The 26,895-nt window shown below is 42.7% G+C and overlaps 1 protein-coding gene across 2 annotated transcripts; it reads left to right on the top strand.

Moving 5' to 3' along the window:
• The first annotated feature begins 62 nt into the window (after positions 1–62).
• On the top strand, positions 63–25,485 carry nck1b (NCK adaptor protein 1b). 2 transcript variants are annotated; one of them, XM_044339389.1, is made up of 5 exons: positions 63–345; positions 13,025–13,077; positions 13,546–13,786; positions 24,194–24,948; positions 25,046–25,485. In XM_044339389.1, exons 3-5 carry the CDS (start codon positions 13,561–13,563, stop codon positions 25,244–25,246), a joined length of 1,182 nt encoding a protein of 393 aa, XP_044195324.1. In that variant the 5' UTR covers positions 63–345; positions 13,025–13,077; positions 13,546–13,560; the 3' UTR covers positions 25,247–25,485. The 2 variants fall into 2 exon arrangements, with proteins under 2 accessions (XP_044195324.1, XP_044195325.1); XM_044339390.1 differs by lacking the exons at positions 63–345; positions 13,025–13,077; positions 13,546–13,786 and adding an exon at positions 16,821–16,942.
• The last annotated feature ends 1,410 nt before the right edge of the window (positions 25,486–26,895 follow it).

Genomic DNA, 26,895 nt, shown 5'->3' with positions numbered 1-26,895 from the left:
CAATCCCATTGTCCAATCAAAAGAGAGTCTACTCCTCTGCAGCCAATCGTGTGCGAGTGGGCGGGACCTAGAGTCTGGTCTGAACAGCTTGTGTAGCTGCTGCTTAGCGAGCCTAGCTGCGCTGCTGAGCAATGACATGCTTTGATATAGAAATGCTATTCCAACGGGGCACACAGTGTCTCATCAGCTAGGCTAGCTCCTTGGAGTGGGGGAAAAAAATAACTGGCTGCTTGCTAGGATTCTCTGGATATCACTTGTGTGTATCAAACTCCCCAGTTTGTGTGACGCGTCTACACGTTAAGTACATCCTAAAGGACACAAGAAAAGGTGGCTATCAGCAAGCAGGTAAGACGTGGTAATGACTGAGCAGTGTATGAATCTGTGCTGCCACTGACGAGAAAGCTACAGGCTAGCTCCGGCTATCTTTGAATTCACCGTGTAACGTTATAAGTCACGTCGGCTAACAGCTAACTGTTATCCCAGACAAAAAAAGAACAGTTGTCGCCTTGCCAACATGGCCAACATACGGTTTCCCAGCTGGCTAAACGGCTAGTTTCCATACCACCGTGGTATTTGTTACAATTAAAAAGCAATTAGTGAGTATTCCTAGCCAGGTTAGCCAAGTTAGGTGGCGTGACACGCTGTCAAGCTTTAAGTTAAAAAAGATAAACGCTCGGTTAAAACTGCTCTACAAGCTATTCATGTGGCTGCTCTTCATTTTTCTGCAGTGCACCACGTTAACGTTGCTTTTTTTTTTGTCTGAGATTGTAAATGGAGAGGACGCCTAAACGGTAGCGACAATACACGGTTTCCAACGCAAATAGGCAGCATCTTCCACATTGCCTTATTATATTTAACCTATATTTTCTAATGTATCTAAAGCTCAAGTTGAAGTTGTTGCACTGATATGACCCAGCCTGGTCATGGTCACGGTGGAGGCATTCCCTAACATTAACTTAGGGTTCCCATTACTTGTGTTAAGCAGCTCTCTGGCAACACTAGTGAATGGACACACATAAATGGCTATTGTGGTCAGTCTATCACCATGGCCTTTTGTTGATGCATAAAAATCAGGGTTGCAACAATTATCATTGACAATGAATCTGTTTTTTCTTAAAGATTGAATAATGTTTTCAGAAAATAGTAACAAAAAAAAGTCCATAATAGTTTTCCAGAATCCAAGGAGATGTCTTCAGATGTCTTGTTTTGTCTGATCAGCAGCTTAAACCCCCAAAATATTCAGTTTACAATGATAGAAAACAGAGAAAAACAGCAAATCGTCACACAGGAGAAGCTGGAACCAGAGAATGATCAGTGTGTTGCTACATAATAAATGATTTAAACAGTCTATTGATTATTAAACCAAAATAGTTGCAGATAAAATTTCTGTTAATCAACTAGTATATGGACTAATTGCTTCATCTCTAATTGGAATAGAGAAACACGCAATCATCATACCAAGAGGAAAAAGTCTGGGAACTTGCATCTACCTTGGAAGACCTGTAATAAGTAGGCAAATGTACTGTGTAAGTGAGACCAATTCTGTTTTTGGGCAAGATTTTGGGTAATTGCTCCCTCTGTTTATCTCTTGACATTGTTTCTACCTTACACAACCAAAGCCAGACTAAATGCCATGCTTCAGTAGCACAATGGGTGATAAGGCTGTATAATTGTTGGCAAGCTCTTGTGGCTTATATTTGTGTGGTCTGCGCCAAAACTTGTTCAACAGTACAGTTTGAAACAATCAACAGATTAACATAGCTTGAGTAGTTTTATCTCAATGTTATTAATTTGAAGATATATGGTTAGTTGGATCTGAATGATTTGAGGAGAGGGGAGGGGGTAGCCTGTGTGTCTTTCCGAACGCCAAAGGGACGGGGGTGGGTGAGTGGGGTGTCTTTTGCAGCTGCTGAATAGTGTAGTTTCTGTAATTATTGTCACAGTGACAGACCTCTTCACAGTCTCTCATTAAGGTTGCAGGGAGGTGAGAGGGGGTGAGGGACATTTGGTCTGCTCTAGCTCTGTTCTCAGTGGGAGTCAGAGGGAGGATAGTAGCAGCTCTCTAGGAGAAAGATAGTGGAGACCGGCTTACCAGCATGATTTTTTTGGAGTCTTATTTACATTTTCCATTGTGCGTTTAAGGCCAATTCATGAAAATTGCTATTAAGAGCCCTGCGGAGTTGACCTACTCCCATCAGCTGCTAGTTCCTGACATAACTCACATAACTTAAAAGATGAGAACTCTCACTAAACTAAAGCTTTGACTTTTCAGCTATGCATGCAGACACTGCAGTGATGTGGCCTTTTTGATACTTCATCTGTATCCTACTCATAAGCTACTTTTGATTCACATGCCCTCTAACACCAACCATTCTTTGCTTGTTTGGATGTTATGACAGTATAATCTTACGGATATGGAGTGATGGGCTCTTTCTGTGTAAGATCTTGCCCCTGCCTCCTTCCCAGAGCCTGGCTATGTGCTACCAGTGGCCTCCAGCAGCCAAATCTGTCCCCGCAGCCTAGGGGAAAATACCAACTGTGCATTTTCATGATAGCCAAAAAACTAATGTGGCTGAAAATTTCCATGGTCAAATGACAGGCTCTGGAATCTCTATTGAAGTTGAGAAACAGGGGATTTTCTTTTTCTGCAATCGTGTCTCTTCTCTGTTATCTCTCTAATCTTAGTTATTGCATAAGCTCTCTTCCATTTCCTCATTTTCTTTTATGATTTTTTTTTTGTAAGAAATGTTTTCCTATGACTGCCCATGCATGCAGGGCTGTTTGAACAGTCAATAACAAAGATACTTTTTTATACCTAAACCAAGTTCACCTGCTAAAAAAAGGAACTTAGCTGTTTTTTTAAGAGCAGGAGCAACAAGGGGAAGGATGACAGGTGCACTTTTTTTTTTCTTTTTTTTTTAACATCATCAGAAATTTTCACACCTGAAACATTTAAATTAATGCCCTGTTCTGCTGTTAATGTACACCCACGCAAAGTCATCAAGCCCTGCGCAGTTAATGGTATTTATAATGTGACAATATTTCTCCCCACTTCTGCAAAACTTCATCATACAGGCAATCTGTGGTCTAGATATTTGCTATCATTTCTAATTCGGAGTAAGTGATTTTACTTCCTCATGATGGGGAAGAGAAGTGTGCGCTTTCCTAGGTGTTTTTTGTTTATTACTCTATTATGGTTCGGGGTTTTCTTTTGGTTGGTTTCACAGAGTAAAAATGAGGATGTGTGTACTAGAAACCGTAGCTGTCATTGTGATGACAGGCATCTTTCTGTTTCCATAACAAAAAAAAAGCAATATCGTGAAAATACGTTCTTAGAAGTGAAATGTAGACTCTTGAAAGGCAGGAAGATTTTCACTGTGATGCACTGAAGTTGTTCTTAGTCATATGAATTTGTTGAACCAACAGTAGGTGTAGCTAACAGATTGTCTTCACTCATAAGCCTCTTTCACACACAGTTCCCGGTAAATTACTGGGATAACCTTTCAGGCACCGCTAGTGATTATCACTATTCACACATGCAGCTACATTCAGGAACATTTCCATCTTGCACCTTTTCACACATGCCAAGGCAATGCTGGAATAGATGGGGCAAGGGACACTCCAGCAGATGTTGGTAATGCAACACTTACAGATGCCAACTGCCATAAAACTCAACAGAAGAAGAGGATGATTGGGCGAGGCCGGATTTATGTGTACGTGGCAGAAGACGTCTCTTATTTTTTTCAGAAACATGGTGGGCGAGCAGCTGTTTTTGTCCAGTGCCGATGTTCTTGTAATGTATTTAATATTCAACAAGTTTGTGAGACAAATCACCCGCAAAAGCAATGGCAAGGCAACCGTAAACAAGTGACAGATTAAAATACATCATCAGCGGAGTCTTTTGATTGGTTTGCTCGCTCCATGTAAGAGCGTCTTTAGTCAGACGGACGTAACCCTTTACGTACTTGTCCTTGCAATGTTACTGCTTTCATTCACAACACAGCCTGCATTTTCCCTGAAATGTTACTAGGTCTTGAGGTGGGAAATTGGTGGTACAGATTTCCCTGATTATCGATTCCTGCTCCCATTCACACATGACCCCATGCAGGAAAAGTTCCTGAACATTTCAGCGATAGACTGCATGTGTGAAAGGGGCTATAGTGTTGACCCCGAGCTCACCAAGTGAGACAACAGGAATATTCTTTTAGTACTGGCTACCTGAAATGGCATCAGTGATCATGACATTGGTGGTCCATGGTTGGCATCTGGCCTCCAAAGGTGTGTTCAGACAGAAGGAGAGTTTCAGAAGTTCAGTTAGCACACAGGATGCAATACAGCAATGAATTTGGCGCTGCTGGTGCAAGGCAAATTATTGCCTTGCTTTCTGTCTGACAACACTTTAAGATTACTTCACTCAAACTAAACAACTCACCTCTCAGCCTCTGATCCCTGCCTGACTTCTCTCAATGGTTTTGTGTGGAAACTGTAAGACGAGCAATTACATGCAGCATCATATGTGGAAACATCTAAGTACCTCTGAAGGATAGGATTTTTTGGAATAGCTCGGTTGTCCCATGTGAGGAACCATTAAGCTTCAAGAGGTTCTTCATGTAGCTGTTTTGTAAGACAAAACTGTAATTAAAACATCTGACGAACCATATTGTTGATAAATAATATAGACTTTGCATAATATAACACAGGACACAGCCATAAGATGCTTTTGGGAAATGGGGGCCAGAAATGTAAGATGTTGTCTGTTTGGCATTACAGAAACAGCTGTCGGCTTAAAAATCAATATCAAATTGATTCTTCAAGCTACTATGTTTAGAAGTTTCATGTGATTATAGCATCTTTAATTCAGTGGCAAGTCTTTGTTTGCAGAAAAACGTGACTATCCCAGTTAAAATGTGTGTAGTCTCATGTCCCACCCATTCACCCCAGTGTCCGTGGGTTCGATCCTTTTGAAGGGTGAACACCAGGCATTACTGTCTGTAAGTGTCTTTTCGGACGCTCACACTGGGGTGCTGAAGTTGTCAGACTTTAAGTAAAATGACACGAGAACATGAATTACACTCTCAAAACAATATTCTAAAAGGACTCACAGTTTCATCCGAACAGTCCTCCCAGTGTTTAAACTGTGTGTAGGCTGTCTCAGTCAGGCAGCACAGAGGTGAGGCTTTCTGAGCAAAAATTCTCCCTCCTATCAAACATCTTCTTGATCTTGTTGATTTGTGTGGACCCCAGATTTTTGTGGCATCAACATGCAATCTGGAATGCCTCCTGCTCTCAAGATACACAAGTTCCAACACGTGGCTCCCTCAGACTTCTGTCCCAAGTGGCTTGTTTAGTCCTATTGTGACAGCACCCTAGGGCTCACATTTGCCAGGATGTAGGAAGCCAATGTATTCATTTCAACTCTCTGACACAGGCTGTCTGGGATTATTATCTTGCGGTTTACAAATGATCTGCTATTTTGACTGCAACAATGGCTTTTTCCAGAAGGCTGCAGTTGCAACGAGCACAAACAGTAGTGTGGCCAGATTTAGATTTTATGTGTGTCATCTATTTTACTGACTCCTTAATGCTACTAGTAGTCTTAAGTAGCCTGATAGCACACGAGGCCAAACCACAACAACTTTATAGTACTGTAATCTTTAATGTTATGAATTCCTCTGCTTTGTAAACTTGGATTAGACAGTGTGGATTAGTCATTGGGAAATCCCCTGCAGCCTTCAGAGTTGGTGAGGCAACCTGAAGGTTTATTTTGTAGTTGTCTTGATGACAGATTTCTTGATGTGGCCATCACTGGGCCTGGTAGCTGTAAGCAAGTAGGCCACCCAGTACAACAACTGGCAACCCCAGCAACTAGCAGGGTGCAGATGCGGATGTGTAGGCTATGCTAATGTAGGTGGGGTCTGAGGAAATAGATCCTGTCTTGAGGTATTATATTCTGGTTGGTGTCTGCTTATAGAGAGGATGTCGGTATTGCTGTTCCCCAGCCAGCTGTCGACCACATTAAATACATTTACTGTATATTTGCATGTACTGGAAGGTGATAATTATAAGTTGTGTGAGTCTTACCTTCATTCAATTCATATTAGAAAATAGTAATACAGTGGTTTTATTTCTACATTTAGTCTTTTCAACATCGCTGTAGGCTGGAGGCCTCCTAATGCACTTTGATTTTGTAATTTTCTGCAGTGTATGATACTGATCAGGCTTTTCAGGGCTGATACTGATCACTGATTTACTATATTGCGACAAACTTCTTGCTAACATTTTTTCCAGCAACCACCCACATAAGAGACCCAGTGAAAGCCAGTGCTCAGTGTCACGCATATATAAAGCTGATCTCACCACTCCAAAATATTGTTGCCATTTACCCCTTTTTGGATGTTTTTGTGTATTAGACATTTGTAAATCCACTGTTTAAGACACTTAGCCAAAATTGTATGTGTATCAGCTGCTTCTTACTATGTGGCATCTCATCCAGTTTTCCAGCCACAAAAACAGCTGGACACACAAGGGCTGGAGGTGCACCAAGCAAGCCCCTTCACCAGCACCATCTCAAGTCTGTGGACAAGCCAGTTATATCCAGTCTCACACTTGCCAAGTGGCGAATATGCAGCCGTAAAGAATTGGGAAGTAAAAATGGGGAAGTGAAAATACTTGTGAAACCATGAGATTGTTAATGTTGCCTCAACTATATATATATATGTATATATATATATATATAACTATATTATTAAATCATGTAATGAGTATCCTCTGATAGGAAAGGGTGCCCAATCTTTTAGACTACATATGCCAGTTTGATACCTTATATTTGACTAAGGAATAGACTGTGTAAAGTTCAGTACAGGAGGTATTTGGTAATACATTATCATTTGGATGAGATTCCCCTGAGCGTCATAGAATGGTAAGTGCAGTAAGTCAGAGTGAATGGGCTAGATATTGCAAATGGTAGCGTTTGTTTTGAGTGAGCCTTTTAATGTAAAGTTGGTTTAAAAGACAGTTTGAAACTTTTGGTTGTTGCTATGAGAGCAAATCTCTGGAAATTCTCAAAGGACATGAGCCACGGTCTATTTTAGGCCACTCCAAACTGCCGAGGGTGATCCCAAGGGGTGTATAACCAACTGCTTTCACACAGTCATGAGTGTAGCCTATAACACTGGAGGCCCCTCTGTCCTTAATTAAGTTTTAATATGATAGTGGAAAAAGACAGTTTTCTAATGTGTAAAGCCGTGATTTCTCCCAGCAGGACCGGTGTCAAAGTTTGAATTGGTCCCAAACTTGATCTGTCATCTCTTAAATGAGGTTACATGCATCAATGCAAAGAAAAGATAAGTTATCTGAACTCATCTGAACTGAGGGGTCAGGTCTGCACTCTGTCAGATTGCATCACTTTCCCATCATCCGGTCACCCTTGTGTCCACACTTCCTGTCTCACAGCTGGCCTGCCAAGTCTCCCATGACCCTTTGCTGCTATGCTGCTGTTTTGTTTTGGGAGAATCTGGGACAGCTGGGATGAGATGCAGTCTCATGGGTTTTAGTTGCTGTGGTTCGATGTGAAAAGAGCACAAGCGTGTATTAATCGCGTCCGTCGCTGTCCTGCGCTGTCGGTTTGTGAAGCAGACCTGCCCTGTGGCTAAAATGTAAGTTTTGGTGTAAGTCGGAGGAAGTGCAGCAGTGCCAGAGGGGCTGAGTGAGCAGTGAGCATACAGAGCACATTCCAGAAGGCAACAGAGCCCTGTGATTTTAGCAGGCTGTCACAGGGATTAGGTTACTCTGTCTGCCTCTGTGAGCTCATGCTGTTGCTGTCTCAGTGCCTCAGCAATCCAGCCCAGCAGTGGTTCACTGTTAGCTCCCGCTGCGAAGAGAGACAAGGATCTATAGTCGTTCTCTTAGGCTCGCTTAGCTTACACAGTATCCTGTTGTCGTGATGTCATATTTTTACCGAGAACCTCTCATGTCACTTTGGTAAATAAAGTCAGGGCCATTCACTGAAATCCTTACAGTTCCAGTCCTACCCATGCATATCTCCAATATAGTATCTCTATGAAACGCATTGCCGCATAGGCCACTGGGTGTGCTCTTTGACTACATCTCCACAGCGCGAATGTCTGACCCTGACTGAGTGATGAAGTTACGCCATTGGTCGGCCGAGTGCCGCCACTTCCTGTACCCGTTTCAAATCAAAAGCCCTCATTAAGTGTTTCATACACGGTCCAGCCATATACTAGGTTTTGAACTAGTCTAGTTTTCCCTGCAGAGACACAAGGGGTTGTGGCTGCAGCTGTAGACTTGCAGGATGTGGTGAACTCATGTCACTGTTGTTTCATAGTAACATAACTCGCAAAGCTGCACCCTGCATCACTATTATACCACAGTTGTTGTGGTTTGCGGTTAACAGTGCCACTTAAGCATCTTAAAATTTTATTGACTACCTAACTAAACTTACTAAAATCTAACTAGAAAATGATTACCCTTTGCTGTTTTAAATATTGCAATGATAACAGTGCCAGATTTGGGTTACAGTTGTATGCAAAAGTTTTGGCACCCCTTGACAAATATATATATACCACATATATACGTACTTTGGGGATTTCTTTTAATTTAAAAGATGTAGACACAGTCTCTCTAGGATATGGGGAAAAACTCAATATTTTCAGCAGCATTAATGCATAATTACTTTTTAAGTCACATAAAAAAAATAAAAACATCATTGTGGTATGTGCGAAAGTTTATGGACTGTAAGAATTCTGAAGTCTCAGATTCGTTTTACATGGTCTCAGACCTTAATCAGCCCATTAGGCCTGAGATGTGCCAACAATTGTCATTAGGAAATGTCAGCTGGTGCCAACTTTGGCTCTTCAAACCTTGTGTGAACCCCCAGCAACCATGGGTTCCTCTAAGCAGCTGTGTAACACTCTGAAAATGAAAGTTGGTGCCCACAATGCAGGGGAAGACTACAAGAAGAAGTGTCAGCTTGCAGTTTTCACTGTGAGAAATGTGATAGAGAGGTGGCAGTTTAGGGGAACTGTGGAGGTCAAGATGACAGTTGGAAGACCAAGAAAACTCTTAGAAAGAACAGCACCTGCAGGTCAGAAAGGCAAATCAGAACCCCCATTTGACTGCAAAACACCAACAGGAAGATTTAGCAGACTTGGGAGTGGTGGTGCACCGTTCCACTGTGCAGCGATGCTTGCACAAACAAGACCTTCATTGAAAAGTCAGTAGACTAAAACCTTACCTGTGTCCTCAACATAAAGTAAGTGGTCTCCTGCTGATGGGAAGCAGTTGTGACCAGTGTTGGCACTCTTGAGAACATGAGTGGATTACTGATAATAACACTGGATGACCTGTCACTGGCCCACAGCTGCTGTCATGGGAGTAGATAAGTTGGACCTGCTTTATCAGCTTGGTATTTAGTAGTTAAGAGCACTGTATGTTCGAATGTCATAAATAGGCTCTCCTCTTGTACAAACATATTTCATCTTGCGACATGTATATGACCACACAGTTTACTCTTCTGTTGACTCCAGTCAGTTGAAGACTTTTTAGCTCAGAGCTATTTTTGCAGGTAAAATGTCAAATACTGGGTTGAAATGATTAATCAGTCAATCAATTAATTGTTTCCATGGCAAAAATGCCAATCATTCTCAAATGTGATGATTTGCTACTTTTCTCTTTGTATCATTGTAAAACTGAATATTTTTAGGTTGGAAGACTGTTGATCAGACAAAACAAGCAATTTGAAGTTGTCACCTTGGGCTCTGGGAAATTATTTTTTTTGTTTGTTTGTTTGTTTGTTTGTTTTTACAATTTCCTGACATTTTTTAGAGTAGACAACTGATCAACCAAAAGTTTAATGTAGAGTTTTATTGATATTCAAATCTGCTATCAGGTGGCCCAGTTCATTGTTCCTCTTTCATAGGGTTTGCTTGGTTGGCCACCTGTTTGATACGTTATCAGAGCTGTAATTCAGTTAACTGCTGTTATGATTGTATTAATGTAAACTGAATGTCTTCTGCTGCTGCTGCTGAGCCACTTGATCTTATTGTGAAGCAGCTAGAGGAAATATTGCATTCAATTGCCATACTTATTGGTTCAGTTAAAAGCAAAATATCAACATATGGACCTTCTTTTGGTGCTTCACTGTCAGCAGATCACTTGTATATATTGCAAGGGAGGAGTGGTAGCCACAGTGAGCTGGGAAAACCCTGCAGTTCCCACTGGCCACTAGATTTGACCACCTGTCTACCATTCCATGCGGTCTGATCGCCCTTGTTGACAACCACAAAGCTCGTGCGTACAGATCCTGCTTTGTTTTATGTCTGTTACTCAAGTTATTTTCGGAGTTGGACTGGCTTTTTTTTTTTTGTAAATATAAGTTACTCATTACAAAGGTCATTGGCTATTTGGCTGGGAGCAGTGATTCATTACGTCATTACATCTGTGACAGTCTCTTTAATGAAACCTTTCCAAATCAGTAACAGTGTCCTTCATACTCGCCAAATTCTGAGGAGTTCTCCCTCCCGGGCATGACCCTCTGAATAATCACAAAGCAGCTTGAAATGAAATTTTGACGCATATTTCGCATATGTCAGAAGTTCAGAATAGTCAAAAAGGGACTCATAATGCCGATGAGACAGACAGAAGATGAGTCAGCACCATACTTATTGCATCTTAGGTCCCACTATGGTCTGTTTTAGTGATCACAAAACTTGCAGCAAAGAGGCTGCTCAAAATCAGATTTTAACTTGTTTAACTAAAATAAACACAGGAAACTCATGCAATTATTTGGAAATACTTGTTTAACTAAAGAGAAGCCCGTAGTAATCGTGTATCAGAAAGAAAAGACAAATGGAGGATCTAGATCAGATTTGTGTGGGTGGTGATGGATTGGTGTTACCTGTAAATTGTGCCAGGCAGCAGGGTAAACGGAGATCTGTGGACGTGAATGCGACACCATTTTAGCAGTTTGACCTGTCTGACCTCGTGTTTAGGGCTTTGGGGTGGCGAGTGGCCTTGGCTCAGTCTGCAGCTGAACGATTAGCTCAGAGCATCTGTTGCCTAACTTTCTGATCCTCCCTCACATCTGCACTGTCGTAAGTCACCGCGGTGTTAATGTGCACTTAGTCCTCAGCCACCCTAGACATTGAGGAGGAGGGGGGGGGGGGGGTCATGGCAACTACAAGAAGTGAGATTGAGATGCGGTGTACTGACTGAAAATGAGAGATAACTGGGAAAGATATAGTTCCCCATTAATGGTTCTGTCATGCACTGTTGGGGAGAGAAGTGAGAAAAAAAGATAGTTAGGGAGGGATGTTGAAAATGGAGAAGGAGCACATATACACACTTGTCAGCCTCTTTGGCAAACAGTTATCCAGCCCAGCCCAGGGAGTGGAGAGATTGTTGCCTTTGTCTTGGTGAGAGAGGCAGCACTCGAGGAGAGTAAATCAGCTCTTTGTTTTTGTGTGCCGCTCCCTAACTTGTCTCCTAGTGTTCATTAATTTAATTAGAGATGGAAAAGGAGCAGGTAATGACATGCCAGGAGATAAAATCACATACACATCCAAATGTTCACTGGTAAACAAAGTCAGCAACACCCCACATGGAGAAAAATAGCCCAGACCACAGGTGTCCCCCCCCCTGTAAAACCTGCAGATCTGTATATTACATGTCTTAGCTTTAGACTGCACTCTTGTCATGGTCTTATCCGCTTGTATCCAATGAGGAGGCAGAAATGAGACTTGGCACTATCATCCACTGTTTTGTTTTCTGTTTGAACATCTCATCAACATCTTGACTTCTCCTCCAGAAAATCTTGAGGAGAGTATCTCTATCTCAGCCTATGCTTATTTATTTATTTTACTACTTAAACTCCTCCTACAATCGTGCTGAAGGTTAGCTTGGCTCCCTATGCTCCTTGTGTTTGCCTAAGATCAGGTTATGGGCCTATCTCAAGGCCAGCTGCAGCTGAAACCTAGACACTCATGCTTCAAATAAAAACCAAGAGCTCTCAATCAATGAGGTCAGTTTCTGGTCCCTTAAGTCAGTCAAGGGGGGAAAGGTGAAACTCCATCCACTCCCATGACATCAGAGAAGTGAAGCAGCCGCGTCAATAGCTCCTCACTCCCTCAGTGTTAATCAAAGTATCCGCAGTATTAACCAAAGCATAGCCTTGCAGTGCTGAAGGCTGTATGGGTCATAAGACCAGCTGTTGTGAATGTGCTCATTGTTGAACATAGACAAGTTTTCATAGTGGATCACAGTGCTCCACATCACAGTTTTAGAATGCCTCAGGAGCATCAAAGTTCTTGTGATGAGCAACATTGCAGATGATGAAACCGAGCCTCTAACATGGTTCACAAACGCACAGCATCTGCATAGGCTGCACACTTAGGAATATTAATAGGCCTGTGCTAAATTTAAAACAATATCCTGCATCGTCGGTGTTCAGTGAGCGCTCTGCTCACTGATGTAGCCACACTGCTGATGCAGAGTGCCCCTCTTCTTCGCTTCCCTGTTACATTAATCTTTGCCATCTTCCTGGCTCCCTGGTTCACGTCTGATGCTTAACACAATGGACAATCGTTGGACGGCTCCTGGGAGGAAAATCATCCTCTGTGTAAATTTCTGAAGAATGTGGGTACTGATAGATTAGCTCTACACTCTCTGGCAGCTGCTAGTGTTGAAGCCTGAAAAGAATAGTCATTTACATCTGTTATTTCTAGAAGACAATTGATGGGGGGAAATTGTGTCTGAAGAGACTAAACTGTTGAAATGGTAGCTGGCATTTATTCAGGATTCTGGCCTTGCTGTGGTGTATTTGGATGAAGTGGTCCAGTTCATGTCAACGATGTCTGTAATGTAGCTGATATGAACAGTGGCTCTGTTGTGCTTAGCAATTAGGACTCGAAAACAAAAAACAGATTGAGTATTATCAAAAAAAAATCTTTGTGAAAATCTTGAAGACATCATTTGTAATTCTCTCGTCTTGTTTTTGTTCTTTTTCTAGGTCAACACTGAAGTATCAGAGCCCCTGAAGTTCTCAGCTTTGATGCAGTACAGGTACAGCTGTCTATTTCCAAACAGTTTCTAAATTAACTTTTGGTGTGTCTCTTACCTAATCATTGTTGTTTGGGGCAAACAGCACAGTTGGAGGATAGAATGTGTATGAAGCCCGGCAGACAGAGAGGAAACAAATACTCTTGGTTTGTAGGAGGCCAGATATGTCAGTTCAGAAAGACATGTTGTGAAAAAGAGGTACCAAATATGTTTTTTTAACTTAATTTCTTAGTTATGATCATGTAATCAAATGCTTATAAAGTTGTCATTATTGCAAAAGAACAAGAGGATAAATGTCATGTCTGTCCATATGCAAATTGGCAACACATAAGAGACACTAAACACTTGTTTAGATGACACAATTTAAAAGACATCCTTGGTTTTATCAGTTGAAATTGTCTGTTATATAGAATATACATTTTGGTCACTCTGACATCTGTTCTGTGTCTTCTCCATCTTTCTTTCCAATAGTGTACCCAGTGCAAGATGACGGAAGAGGTGATTGTCATCGCCAAGTTTGACTACATGGCCCAGCAGGACCAGGAGCTGGACATCAAGAAAAATGAGCGCCTCTGGCTCCTTGACGACTCCAAGTCCTGGTGGAGGGTTCGAAATGCCACCAACAAAACAGGCTTTGTGCCGTCCAACTATGTGGAGAGGAAAAACAGTGCCAGGAAAGCTTCTATTGTCAAGAATCTCAAAGACACGCTTGGTAAAAATCTGTTATTTCAGTTTATAAGTCAGTGTTTTATTCAGCATTTGATGGTTTAACAGTCTTTTGCCACAAGGTTCCAGTTAGCCTGCATAGATATTTGCACTCAAACATTTATATATCTTCAGTCACACCTAACATCTTTTTGACTGTAGGAGAACTTGCTTTATGTTTCATGCACAGTTTTTGTTCTTCAACCTAAACAGAGACAACATCTTTTATGTAGGCCAGCCCTATCTCTTTGTCTTTGACCACAATGTTGTGGCGTGTAATATACTGTATGATGAGCCACCACAGGAAGGTGGTCCCTGATTGATGTAGGATTGGTTGAAACTCTGAAAGCTCCTTTTTCTCACAGTGCACTTAGACTAAAGCTTCAGTGTTTGATTGGAGTGTCTACTGTGTAGTGTCTGATGAAAGGAGGTGTTTTTTCAATTTTCCCTTGAAGCATGTACTCAGGTAAGGCATTTATAGATTTTTTAAATGTTAAATACAAATGCAAACAAAGTTGGGCTATTTTTGTCTTACAGTAGTGGCTCAATTTAACACTATATCTTGTGTTAATAAATCTAAATATCTCAACTTTCTGTTTTTGTGTGTGACCAATCACAATAGAGGATTTCCTCCTGCACTATTATCGCAACCGGAATAGATATGGCACAGGTGTTGTCTGCACTGTCAACGCAACAGTATAATTTCAGGGCGCTGCCATTTGCCAAGGGCCTTGTACTGCCAAGAGCACTCCAAGCCAAATGTAACTGTGTATGTAAGCCAAGGTTACCATTTGCCTTAGCTTAATTCTACTCGACGACAGACATTCATGATATTTGGGATACAAACTCTGACCACTGGCATCCAGTCTGGAACACAGCCATATAGCTCCGAATTTATTTTGGCTTTGATTTTTACCATCTAATAATTTCCTCTATGTGTTTTCATCAAATGAGAGGGCATTGTCTTTAGGGTCTGATGCTTTTCATACTTTAATCTCTAATCTGTTCTGCTCTGCAGGGCATCATTCTCAAATAAGAGCATGATAGACTAGTCTTGTTTGTTGGTATGCTTCTGCCATGCTTGTTTAGCCCGGATCTCATTACATAACACCTTGTTAAAGGTTGTACACCAGCATTTACCACTGTATTAAAGGGAGACTCACACATGATATTGACAGTAAATCACATTGACCTTTTTTATAAACACGCACAATACATTTCTCCCACATTATTTTTAAGTTTTAAAGAACTGTTGCAATAATTTCTTATCAGAGAGGTGGCAGTTTGTCAAACATCACAGTTGTCAGTGTACAGTAGTTTCATCAGATGTATTGTCTAGCTGGACTATGAAGCCTAAGCCAGCCCCTCGCTGTTTATGGGCGTATGTGACAAAAGGAAAACATCAAACCACACTTATGAGACTGAGAAAAGAGGTAGCCTTATCTCCTTTGCTCAACTTTGATGTGGTGATGATTATGTACTGGTGCGTAGGGTGACTTTGCAAGCAACTCATGGGCCCCAAAGTGGCTTTTCTTTGCATAAAGGACTGAAAATGTGGGGGATATTCTGGGTACAGCTAACCCGATGTGTGTCATCCAGCTATAACCATCACATACTGCAGTATAAGCAAAACACAACTGTTAGACACGTGAACTGTGTCTTCCCGTTAGCTGCGCAGTGTTTTTTGTTTAAATGTGTGTGCGAGCGTCAGGGTGAGGGGAGACGGGTGACATTCAAGCTCTGAAATGCTCTGATGACAAATGCTCTAACAGGAAGAAACCACTTGAAGCTTTTTTTTTTTTTTGTAAACACCTCATTCATTTTTTTTTCACTTTCAGTCGTGTCTCCTATTGAACTGAATTCAATTGACAAGACTTTTTCCATTTGTTGTCACTTTACTGCTGTACTGGAAGCCTGTCCAGTTTGTTTTGCCCTGAAGTGTGTAGGTTTGTTTGCCTGTCTCTTACGTGTAGTGTGTGTGTATCGTGTGTGCGGTTGGGTGGGAAGGCGTGTGATAATGCACCACAGCAATGGAACCTCCCAACAATTTCCACCTGTCATTACTTCTATTGATCAAATAACCTCAGGTGAACAGCTGCACAGATGACACACACAAACACAGGCTCAGGTCTCACTTCACTCGCACACATACACCCAATAAAACATGGGCTAATTCAAAACATGAGCTAAAGCATACTGAGCGGCCTGTAAAACACTAATGTAATCACAGAAAGCTTGTAAATACTTCACCTCCATGTATACTATTTATGATCTAAAAGTAGATTAAGGACATTTAAACTTGGGGATGGTGGGTGGTAATGTTTGTTGTGTGTGTGTGTGTGTGTGTGTGTGTGTGTGTGTGTGGGGAGAGGAGGGGTGACAATAAGAAAAGCAGCCTGATGACCACACTTTCATATGTAATATGGGAGGAAAAATCTATCTTTTTCTTCTTCTTCTTTTTTTTTTCTTTTTTTAAACAAGCCTGTTGCTGGGTGTGGAGTAGTGTCATCGACTGAAAGAATGCGTGAGGGTATGATCTGTCTGCAGGGCTGTGTGTGTGTGTGTGTGTGTCCGTCTGTTTCTGTGTTTGAGGATTCATGTTTCCTGGGTTTGTTGTAAAGTTATGAGTGTGTCTCTACAAACAACTGCAGTCATGTGACACTGAGCACTTACTGACTCACTCAGCCCTTGCAGCGTCCCCACAGATCCCCTCAGAGTTTATCTTACTTAGCCCGGCACCTCGTTACAAATATCAATCCGCAGCTTAAACGTTAATGAAATAGCTCTTTCACTTTCCCCATATCTCTGTTCTTTCATCTCCTTTTTCTTTCTCTCTTTCTCTCAGTCTGAGCTTCAGCCATCCCCCCCCCCCCCTCCCCTCCTCCTCCCTTCTTGCTTTCCCTCTCCATGAGGCCTCTGTACTGTGCCTTCCAGAGCTGGACTGGAGGCCTCTCCATCCCGCGCTCTCATTGGTTAAGCCTGACCACATGGTCAAGGAGTGGGCTGCCCTGCTCTGCTATCCGCCCAACTCTCTCTCTCTGGGTGTTCACATGGAATAACTCTACAGCTGCAGTGGGAAGCGAGCAGGGGCCGGGAAAGAGACAGAGAGGGAGAGACGGCGAGCCCAAAATGGACATGGCTAACCTATTCAAACATTTCTTTCGTGAGTTTTCAACTTTCTTAGTCTTCTGTCGCTGCTTAAAGTTGTTCTGACGTGTTCTGTTGTTTTACAAGTGGTGTGGAAATCTGGCGTCTGAAGTTTGAGCTGTTACTTTTTTTTTTTTTTTCCTCTTTGGTCGTGCAGCAGCAGTTGTCAGAATTTTTTTTTCATCTCTCTTGTTTGATTTTTCACTTTGGTCGTGAGGCGGTTTCAGCTTCGGGTTAGCCAAAAGAATGTGTCATATTTAGGCGGAAACTGATTTCTGTGCTAACATGTTGTGCTGGCGGAGAAGGAGAGCGGGTGTCTTAACAGCTTTTGAGGCTGTGTCTGTTTGAGCGGCTGCAAAGACTGGGTGGATATGCTTTTGAAAAGCCTTCTGCTGTGCCGAAGCCTGTAATTGCCTCAGCAATCCTTCTCTGTCTCTTTCTTTTAAACACACATACACACACACACAGTAATCCTACTCCATTTTTTTCTAGCGTTTGTCCTAGTGAGTGGGCTGCAACTCAGTGGATTACATTATCATACTTGAAGACCTCCTCTCCACCCTGTTTGGGAATATCTCAAGACATAGCCAAAGTCTGTTTTCTTTTATGTTACCCTCAGGGTGAGCTCGCTCATACTGGGAGGGTCCCCCCACCCCCCACCCCCACCCCAACACCCCCACCCAGCCACCCGCCAGTCATGAGCTACAGTTGAAGGAACGAGGGGTGCTCATGTAGAACACTGTAGTCATTGTGCTGAGAGGAGGAAGGGGTCTCTGCTGATTGATGGGACCCGGACTCCCATCTCCTACACCTCGCTCGGTTATCAGAGGAATGTCATTACCCAGGCAGCTCCGTGGGCCGTGGATACTTTACAGCCACACCGACACATTTTTTTTCAAAAGGCCCTGGCGCACACCCATTCTGTAATCTCACCTTGTAACTGTTGAGTGGTATCTCCTGTCTCTGTCTATCTTCCCTGTTTGTGTATGTGTGTGTGTGTGTGTGTGTGTGTGTGTGTGTGTGTGTGTGTCCACTCTTGCCTTAAGACAGATTGTAGTCTAAGGGTCCAAAGAGTGTGGGATGAGAAGCTGCAAAAAAAAAAAAAAAAGTAGAGATGAGCTAACAAACCTTCTAACTTGTGTAAACTGAGAGCTGTTAGTCTCTCCTCTCTCTCTCTCTCTCTCTCTCTCTCTCTCTCTCTCTCTCTCTCTCTCTCTCTCCCCTCCCTCTGTTTTCCTGTTTCTCAGCCTCCCCAGCGAGCGGAAACTCTAATTTGAGCCACATTTCTCTCTGAGTATTGGAGGAGAGCAGGCCAGAGAGGAAGTGAGAACTTAGAAGGAAGTTGAATCATTGTGCGGGGTCTGTCTGTTGGACATTCTGGCAGTCTCTGTCCCTCGTTTTTCTGCATCCAACTCCCGCGTCATTTCTCCAAACCACTGCTCACTCTTCCTTTTACCAAAAAGCAAAAGACGTAATCATAATAAAGAGATTGGCGGGATCAACGTCACTTAGGCCTAAGATGTTTTTCTCCACTAAAGCCGTCCACTTGTCTTTGTTTTCTGGAGTCTTCTGCCATTAGGAATTGCTCAAGAGGAAGTGAGCTTGTTAAAGAGTAGCCATTGCCATAAACATGTTGGAAGAAGGGATCAATGGAAACATCTACAGCACAGCTTTCCTTGTCTATTGAATTTAATGGTCTCTTAGGCTGCAAATAACAATTAGTTTCATTATTGATTAATCTACAGATGATTTTCTCAACAAATCAATTGTTGATCAATTGTTTGGTCTATAGAATGTTGGGAAATAGAAAAAATGCCACAACAAGTTCCCAGAACCCATGGTCATGTTTTACAGATATTCAGTTCATTATCATAAAATAAGAAAACCAGAAAATATTCCTATTTGACAAGTTGGAACCAGTGAATTATGGATTATCAAAATAGTTGCTGATTAATATTCAACTAATTGATTAATTCTTATAAAGGTCTCATTTCTAGTTTTTAACGGTTGTGCTGGCTCTCTGAAATAATTAGTTTTAAAACATTGTTGTCCATGTCATGAGTAGCGCTGGGTATAAAATCTCAATACTTTTTTGGCACCGACCACTTGACAGTTTTGACAACTGTCAAGTACAGAAAGCTGGCATCAAATGTTAGTTCCAGTTTCAGCTTTTTTGACTGTATTGTATAAGGCAAACGCCATGTGTGGCAGCATTTAACATTTGAGAACTTTGGCATCTTTTGTGAAATGAAATAATAGTTTTGTAGAAAAACATGTTTGTATTTCTCAGTAAGTAAAGCATCATCTCAGTTCCAGTTTTGTATTGGCACCAGTATTGAAAACTGTCACAACCAGGCTGACTCATGACACAGATTTTTGAATTTTTTTAACATTACCTTTAAAGACATGTTTGATTCTTCAATGAACACATCAGTGTGCTGACATCTGTTGCTGCAGTTCTGTATCTGAATGCTGCAGTCATAAAAAAAAATGATTTAGTTAGTTAGTGAGTTCAAAAGGACGCTTTTGTTGGGTAGAAATGCTACAGCTGGAGTTCCATTCCTGACTGTGATGCTGCACTGTCCAGATCAGTAAAAACCAAATGGAGCTCTGTGCTTCTCTCCCTCCCTCCCTCCTTCCTCCCTCTGCTCTGCTCCATCACAGAGACTGATGGCTGCCTGCTTTTGATGTCTCAGACGGCTGAAGTTAAAAGAGCTTTGCACGTTTCCTGCGCAGCTATCAGTCAGCCATGTTAGCAGTTTGATTGAAGCTGTAGTCTTTAAAAGGGCTGCGCCAGTCATCCCCATTGAAGAATACGCCAACACACTCTTGTCATTACCTTTAATGTGTGAGTCTCTTACTATTCCATACGGCTGAGGGTTGCTGTGTTGCGTCTCATGTCTGGTGAACACGAGTGACACACGCTTTCTACATATAGCTTTCATTTCCGTGTGAGTATACAGTCTCACCAGCGACGGCGCGACTTGCTAAATGATAATTAATCAATGTAGCTAAAATTGCAATTAGGACATGATGGTGACTCATCACAGACCAGTGCTCAGACCATGTTGTGTTTAGCTGTCAACTAGCAAATTCATAACACACGTTTTCTGAACAAACAAGCCATTCCACTGTGGCTGAACTTCAAATGTCTAAATGATCATGTTCTGTTCAAGTAGGGGGATGTTCAGGCACTGTCAGACAGCCTGACGCGGGGTGTTGTCGTCCACAGAGGAAGAGCCCTGGAATGGAGGGAAGCCGAGAGGTCGAAAGGGCCCATGCAGACAATGGACAGCCAGCCAGCGTAGGGAGGCCAGAGTTAAAAAACAAAACTAGTTCCTGTCTGTCATTGGTCGCTGAACAAACTGCCCAGCACTTTCTTCTCCTCCTGCTGCGGCCACCTCATCTATAAACAAAAAGTGAAGTTTTTTGGGAGTTGTTTAACATGTGCGTGGTAAAGTCTCTTCGTCATTGTTTGCAGTGATTTACTGCCATTTGACGCAACGTGGCTTCCTTCCTCCGCATCCTCCTCTCAGGAAATGCACAGGAAAAAGCATCTGACGTCGAGAGAGTAAAGTTTCCAGCACACACTGGTTTTTAAATTTCACCCCCTGTTTTGTAGACCTTTCCCAGGTAGCAGTAAAGCAGTGGCATGGTTTGTGGGTTTCAGGGGAAGCACTCGGCTATCACAGCTGCGCATACACATGCAAAAATTACGCAGTAGGCAGAATTTAGGCTTACCTTCAGATAGAGGGATCACGTATATCAGCTAGAGAGGAGTGGGGGGTTACAATGGAGCATATTTTTTTAGTTTTTCACTCGCTACTTCTCCTGTACATGCATCTAAACCCATAAAATCTATCTGTTGTCTGTTGTACACTGTATGTTTATGCAAGTCATCATGGAGTTTAAGCTAATTTTCCCTTTTCATGACACAGTATTTTAACACACATTTGGCAGACTCTATCAATTGCTGACAACTTACAATATTTTCCATTTTAATTACATTCTGCTCGTCCTCACACGGTTGTGTTGCGGTAAAGGTGGCAGGTCTGGGTGGTACGGTGGCTTGCTGGTAGGGTAGACAGTCCCATAATTAAAGATTCTTAGCTTCAGTCCTCATAACAACCAGTGATGTGTCTGTCATAACAGCTATGAGTCCTGTCTGAAGTGCTCGACCTCAGACTGCTCAGTCATTGTAGCTGGGTTTATATATCATGCAGCCAGACAAGGGCAAGCAAAAAAAAAAAGAAAGAATATAATATTACTTTATAAATATTGTACTAAATTCAGCTTGTTGTTCTAAATGTGAACCATCTGGACCTCCTACTAGTTAATAAATGTTTATGATTTTCTGTACAAATCTCCTCATGATTCTAAATTGTGTTGAATAGCTGAGTATTCAGTGTTTGTGTGTGTATACATTTTTTCTTTTAAGATTGCTTAAATTGCCACTGTATGTTTATTACCCTGAGTAGTCGGCACACTCCCTTCTTCTTGTTTGCCGTTGCTACAAAGTCTCAGCTTACTGAAAGATTCAAAGATCATGCCCAAAGTTCACCTTTTAAAAAACCTCACTGAGTATCAAGGTAGCGCTCGACAAAATCGGTTAGCATCAGTTGAGCAGATTGCAGCTGTGTCCAGAGCCCTTTTCTCTAACCAGTGCCACGTTTTGTGTTTGGTGTGAAAGCCCTGTAAGATAAGAGCTGCTGATAAATTGTAAGAGGAAGCACAAACTCAGTTTTCTTCTACACTGCCACACAAGTGAATTCTCAGCAGTAAACCCACAACAGCATGACAGATGAGCCCTCAGAGAAGCAGATGCTCTCAATAACAACCCCTTATCTTCACCCAGTATTGTCTACCTATACTATAGCTATACAGGCAAATCCCAACTTCCCTTTACTACCTTTGCTTAGATTGAGCATCTAGTCAAATGCGTGATCTCTGGTTCCATGTTTTTTTAATGCAAAGCCTTTGTGTGACTGCAGCAGGAAGCGGCAAATAATATCCCAGACAAGGACGGTGATAACGGCTGTGTTACCTGGCCAGAGAGATAAAATATAAAGCTCTCAATTGTCAGAGTTGTCAACTGGAGCCAAAAAGTACTTTATTTATGCAGGGTTGACCCCTAACCTTTGTTTGGAGCTAACTAGGTCATTTCCAACTGTGCAGAAGACACATCCTGGGGCTTGCACCTGCACGAACATGTTTCTCTTTTTTTTTTTTTTTTTTCCCTTTCCAGAATGCACATGTGATATTTTAGCTGTTGTGGATCTAGATTCAGTTATTATGTATCATTTCAACACCTAAGAGAAGTGAGGGTTTATGTGTATGTAAACTTTGCATGTCATATTTTCAATATTTATGTTGTTGTTCTTTTCTTTTCCCTGTTTCTGACATATAAGAGATTGAAATTAGGTATAAGTAGACCTAACCTCCACATACAGACATCGGCTCTTAACACCCTGTCTGGAGTCTGTAGTTATGTACAGTGGTGTGACTAATAACAGGGTCTACCTGGAAGCAATTTGACACCGGACTCTGAGCGCTACCATGAAATTTGTCTCCACTCTTTGAGTCACGGCCACCTTTCAGTAACAATTTATCTGTGGTAAAGCAGATTCGGGATTGTGTTATGACACATTAGTCACGTTCCCCGCGCAGATAACAAACACACACCGTCCTCCCGGAGACTACACCCTGCCCTGCTGTATAATTTCACCCAGCTGACTTTAGCAATAGCCTTTGCAAACGTAATCAGAAACAGTCACTAATTAAACAGCTATCAGTGTCTGCCTAGTCACGGCTTTAGTCTGGTTTTCCCCACATCATCAGTCAGACCTGTCATAATAACAGTAATGTCATATTAGTGCAAGATCTAGCAAAATGGTGGAATGTTGCTTCCCTTGTTTCCACAGCAAAAAAAAAGTCATGTATAGGTGCATAGGAGCTGCTTTCTGGTCCTTTTTGGAAAGTGGGAACAAGGCGTGATTACACCACTGGGTCCTCTGCTTAGCTGTGCATGTGTTTCATACAACTGTTAGCATGCCAGGCTGCCAAGTGGAAATTCTTGTCCAGTAAGACGATGACCACAGGGGCTGCCAAAGCTCAGGCCTCAGGGCTCCATAACCCAGGAAAAGGCTAAAGGGCCCGGTAATCCCCCTTCTGGGCTCGTTTTAGAGGTGGTGCAAGTGAGTGCAGGTCTTACATTATGCCAAGAGGTTGAGTGAATGTATCATAAAATACACCATTTCGCTTGTGGTCATTCAACCTGAGTCACCGGCTGACATTTAGCCTGCTAAACAGAAAGACTAGTTGATAAAGTCTTGATAAATACGCTCTTAATCATCCCTGCACTGAAGTCAAATGGTTAGCTCAGTGGGGTGCTTGGAAAGGGAAGGGGTCAGGAGGGATCACAGAGCGGAGAGTCTGTGTGAGTGGAAGGGAGGAACCAGAGCGAGGGAGAGTGTTGGCAGAAATCAGATGGACTTTGGTATCCAGCTGTAGTTCAAGCATGGCTGCAGGTGTCGGGGCAGCTGAGGTGATTAGTGCAATGTGATTAGCAACAATGAAATGAGCGGTCAGCACAGTCGAAAGCTAACAATTAGGACATTACTTTTGTTTTTTAACTTAGTACCGGTAATTCATTTCATGCACGTTTTTTTAAATTTCCACTGGATTTAGAGGCCCATGCCAAAACAAGTTTTCATCCCACTCATACTTTTTTTTTTTCTCTTCAACCACACCAGCATTGCTTTTTTGTTTCCTCAGCACCTAGACCTAATCCCCAAGAATGTACTTGGGTTTGGAGTGGGGAGTGGGGGGGGGTTAGGGCACTGTAATGTGGACAAGGAATGATATTTAGCCCTGCTTACCCACCCTCCCTGTATTTCAGCACAACCCCTAATGCTTATTATCGCTGCCTGGTATTTGTCTGGGTTTTTTTTTCTTCCTCCCTTAAATTTTCAGAGGTGTTTTTTGGTGTATGTATGTGTGGTTTTTGTTTTTCTGTTCAGACTTGTTTAACATCAGTGGAAGGGTTTGAAAACTGAAATTCCAGGGACTTTGGTGGTGTTTTAGTGAAATTAAAGTGTAAAGTTTCAAATGAAGACCTAAAGGCCTGTCTGTCTGCTCATTCAAGATGTCATCTGGCTTGTAGTTAAGTTTCTTACCTCATTAACTGAACTTCATTTCTGATATATGATGATGATGATAATGTTCTCTTTGCAAACTTTTAACACCTTTCCTTGATTATTTTGTCCAGGAATTGGGAAGGTGAAGAGCAGAAAGGGGGGGATGAGAGACACGGCCTCCAATGCCGACTCAGACATGTATGCAGATAACGGTGAGCGGCTGTACGACCTCAACCTGCCCGCCCTGGTCAAGTTCAGCTACACAGCAGAGCGCGAAGATGAGCTGTCTCTGGTTAAAGGCACGCGGGTGGTGGTGATGGAGAAGTGCAGCGACGGCTGGTGGCGCGGAAGCTACAACGGACGTTCTGGCTGGTTTCCGTCCAACTACGTGACAGAGGACGTGGATGGGACGGCGGGGGGAGGGGGAATGGGCGGGGGAGGGGACCCGGCTGGATCGCTAACAGAGAAGCTGGCGGCTGTGATGAACAGCACCACGAACGGGAACAGAGTGCTGCACACAGTCCAGGCACTCTACCCTTTCAGCTCAGGCAACGACGAGGAGCTGAATTTTGAGAAGGGCGAGGTGATGGAGGTTGTGGAGAAGCCAGAGAACGACCCGGAGTGGTGGAAGTGCCGCAAAGCGGACGGACAGCTGGGCTTGGTGCCTAAGAACTACGTCAATGTGCTGGACTCCACCTCCCATAAACCCACAGCAGGGCCTGCGGGGCCGCCCACACCTGACTGTGATTACATCTCGCCTTCAGGCAGCGGGCGCTTCGCGGGGAAGGAGTGGTACTACGGGAAGGTGACGCGCCACCAGGCGGAGGTGGCCCTCAACCAGAGAGGCATAGAGGGAGACTTCCTCATCCGAGACAGCGAGTCATCGGTCAGTAAGCTCACACCTGCTCACCAAAACCACCAGTTTCAATAGCTGTTGTGTGTGTTTGCCTCGAATTCTGATAATATCCTTTTTGTTTCTGCAGCCAAACGACTTCTCCATCTCCCTGAAGGCGCAGAGCAAGAACAAGCATTTCAAAGTGCAGCTGAAGGAAAACCTTTACTGCATTGGACAGCGCAAGTTCAACTCTATGGAAGAGCTTGTTGAACACTACAAAAAGGCCCCCATCTTCACCAGTGAGCAGGGAGACAAACTGTACCTGATCAAGGCCCTGGCCGCCTCCTGATCCCTCTGTTGCACACTTACACTCTCACACATGCACACACACACACATACATACATACACACATTCTAAACTGCATCCATATACAGTATATACACACAGATACTTACACCAGAACACACACTAACATTTAAACTCCAAGCCTGAGGACTTAACACATCATCAGGACTTAAATGCCCGATTTGTGAGCATTCCAAGAGGAGGTATGGAAAAAGCACGGGAGAGACACAGAGGAATGGAGGCGGGGGAGACAAAAAGACTATGGACTCCTGAGAGTTGACTACAGACCTCTTGGTCACCTATTTAAAATTATCCAGATGTGTTAGCTCATAGGCAATGCCATGTATTTCCACCTTTATCTATTAGATTTGCATTTAGTTTTCTTTTTTTTTCTGTTGTTGATAATATATAATCTTTTTAACAGTTTCTTTTTAAAATGTGATGATTTTTAACTGTATCCAGTACACAACAAACACCCGTATGAGGCATTTCTCAGATTCACTCTAGCCTAGAGTTCTACATTTCAACTCATTTTTGTGTTGTCTGTCTTAACTCGTTTCTTTATGGTTGTGGACACGCTAATCCACAAACTCCTGCTAACTGCTAATCATGAATAAAAAACTAAGTGACCAAAATATATTTATTGATATAATTCTGTTAGGATCATGGTTGTAGAGATTGGATATCACACTGTGCATCTGTTTTTGAGGATTTGGAGTATTTTGAGGATTCCTCTGCTCGGTCAAATTAGACACTTCTTTTTGTACAACAGAACTGCTTGTCTCACATATTGCTGTATCCATATCATGTGAATGTTACAAAGCCGGGGCACCGCTCGCAGTGGGTGCTCAAAACGCCATGACTTTGCACGCATGCATGCAAACAAAACAGAATAGTGTTCAGCGTCCTCACACCTTCACTTGTGTCTCCTAAAAGAGAAATTGACAGTCCATGGAGAGTTTATCCTGGTGTTTTTGGAGGCCATGTGAAAAGTCAAAAAAGTGTTTTCCTCTCATGGTCTGGAGACAGACAGCTGGCGCGTCCTCCCAGTGTTGCCAAAGGGGACTTTTCTCTGGAGGAAGGAGGGCAGTTGGGCTGACAGCGGTGCAGCTTCCAAACACCCGCCAGTTCTGTGGAGCTGGGAGGGGAAATGGAGGGGCAGTCCAGAGGATGATGTCACTGCTCTTGAATTAGCGATCGCTGAAGGGAATGGAGCAGTAAAAGGTCACCCAGGGGTCATGTTTGTGCCGTTGCATAGCATATACATCAAGCATGGAGTACGCCTTCTTCCTCGCAAAGGATTAGTACTAGTGAAAGAAATTGATTACTTGGTGACATTTGTGCATTCATTTCTGTGACTTATTTGTCAAAAAAAGCAAGTCTAAGTGTTGGTTAAGTCCTAGTTTTGTGTTTTTCAAATCTATGGCCAATGTCAAGTTAGAATACAGTGAAACACATGGTTTATATTTACAGTAAAGGTCTCTAGTGAATGGGTTATTTGTCAAGCGAGAATGGACCAAGTAGTGTTTGGATCTGAAAGTGAAGGGCAGCTACAAGAGTAGCAGCGCCTGCAATCAAGCTGCAGCGGCGTTGGCAGGGAGCTGCTCCAGCAGCGGGCTCAGGGAGATGATTACGATGCCTGCGATGATGAG

The sequence above is a fragment of the Thunnus albacares genome, chromosome 21 (genome assembly GCF_914725855.1).
Source record: "Thunnus albacares chromosome 21, fThuAlb1.1, whole genome shotgun sequence".
Classification (NCBI taxonomy): Eukaryota; Metazoa; Chordata; class Actinopteri; order Scombriformes; family Scombridae; genus Thunnus; species Thunnus albacares.
The sequence above is the reverse complement of the archived record's forward strand: the minus strand, read 5'-3'. Positions and strand labels throughout refer to the sequence as shown.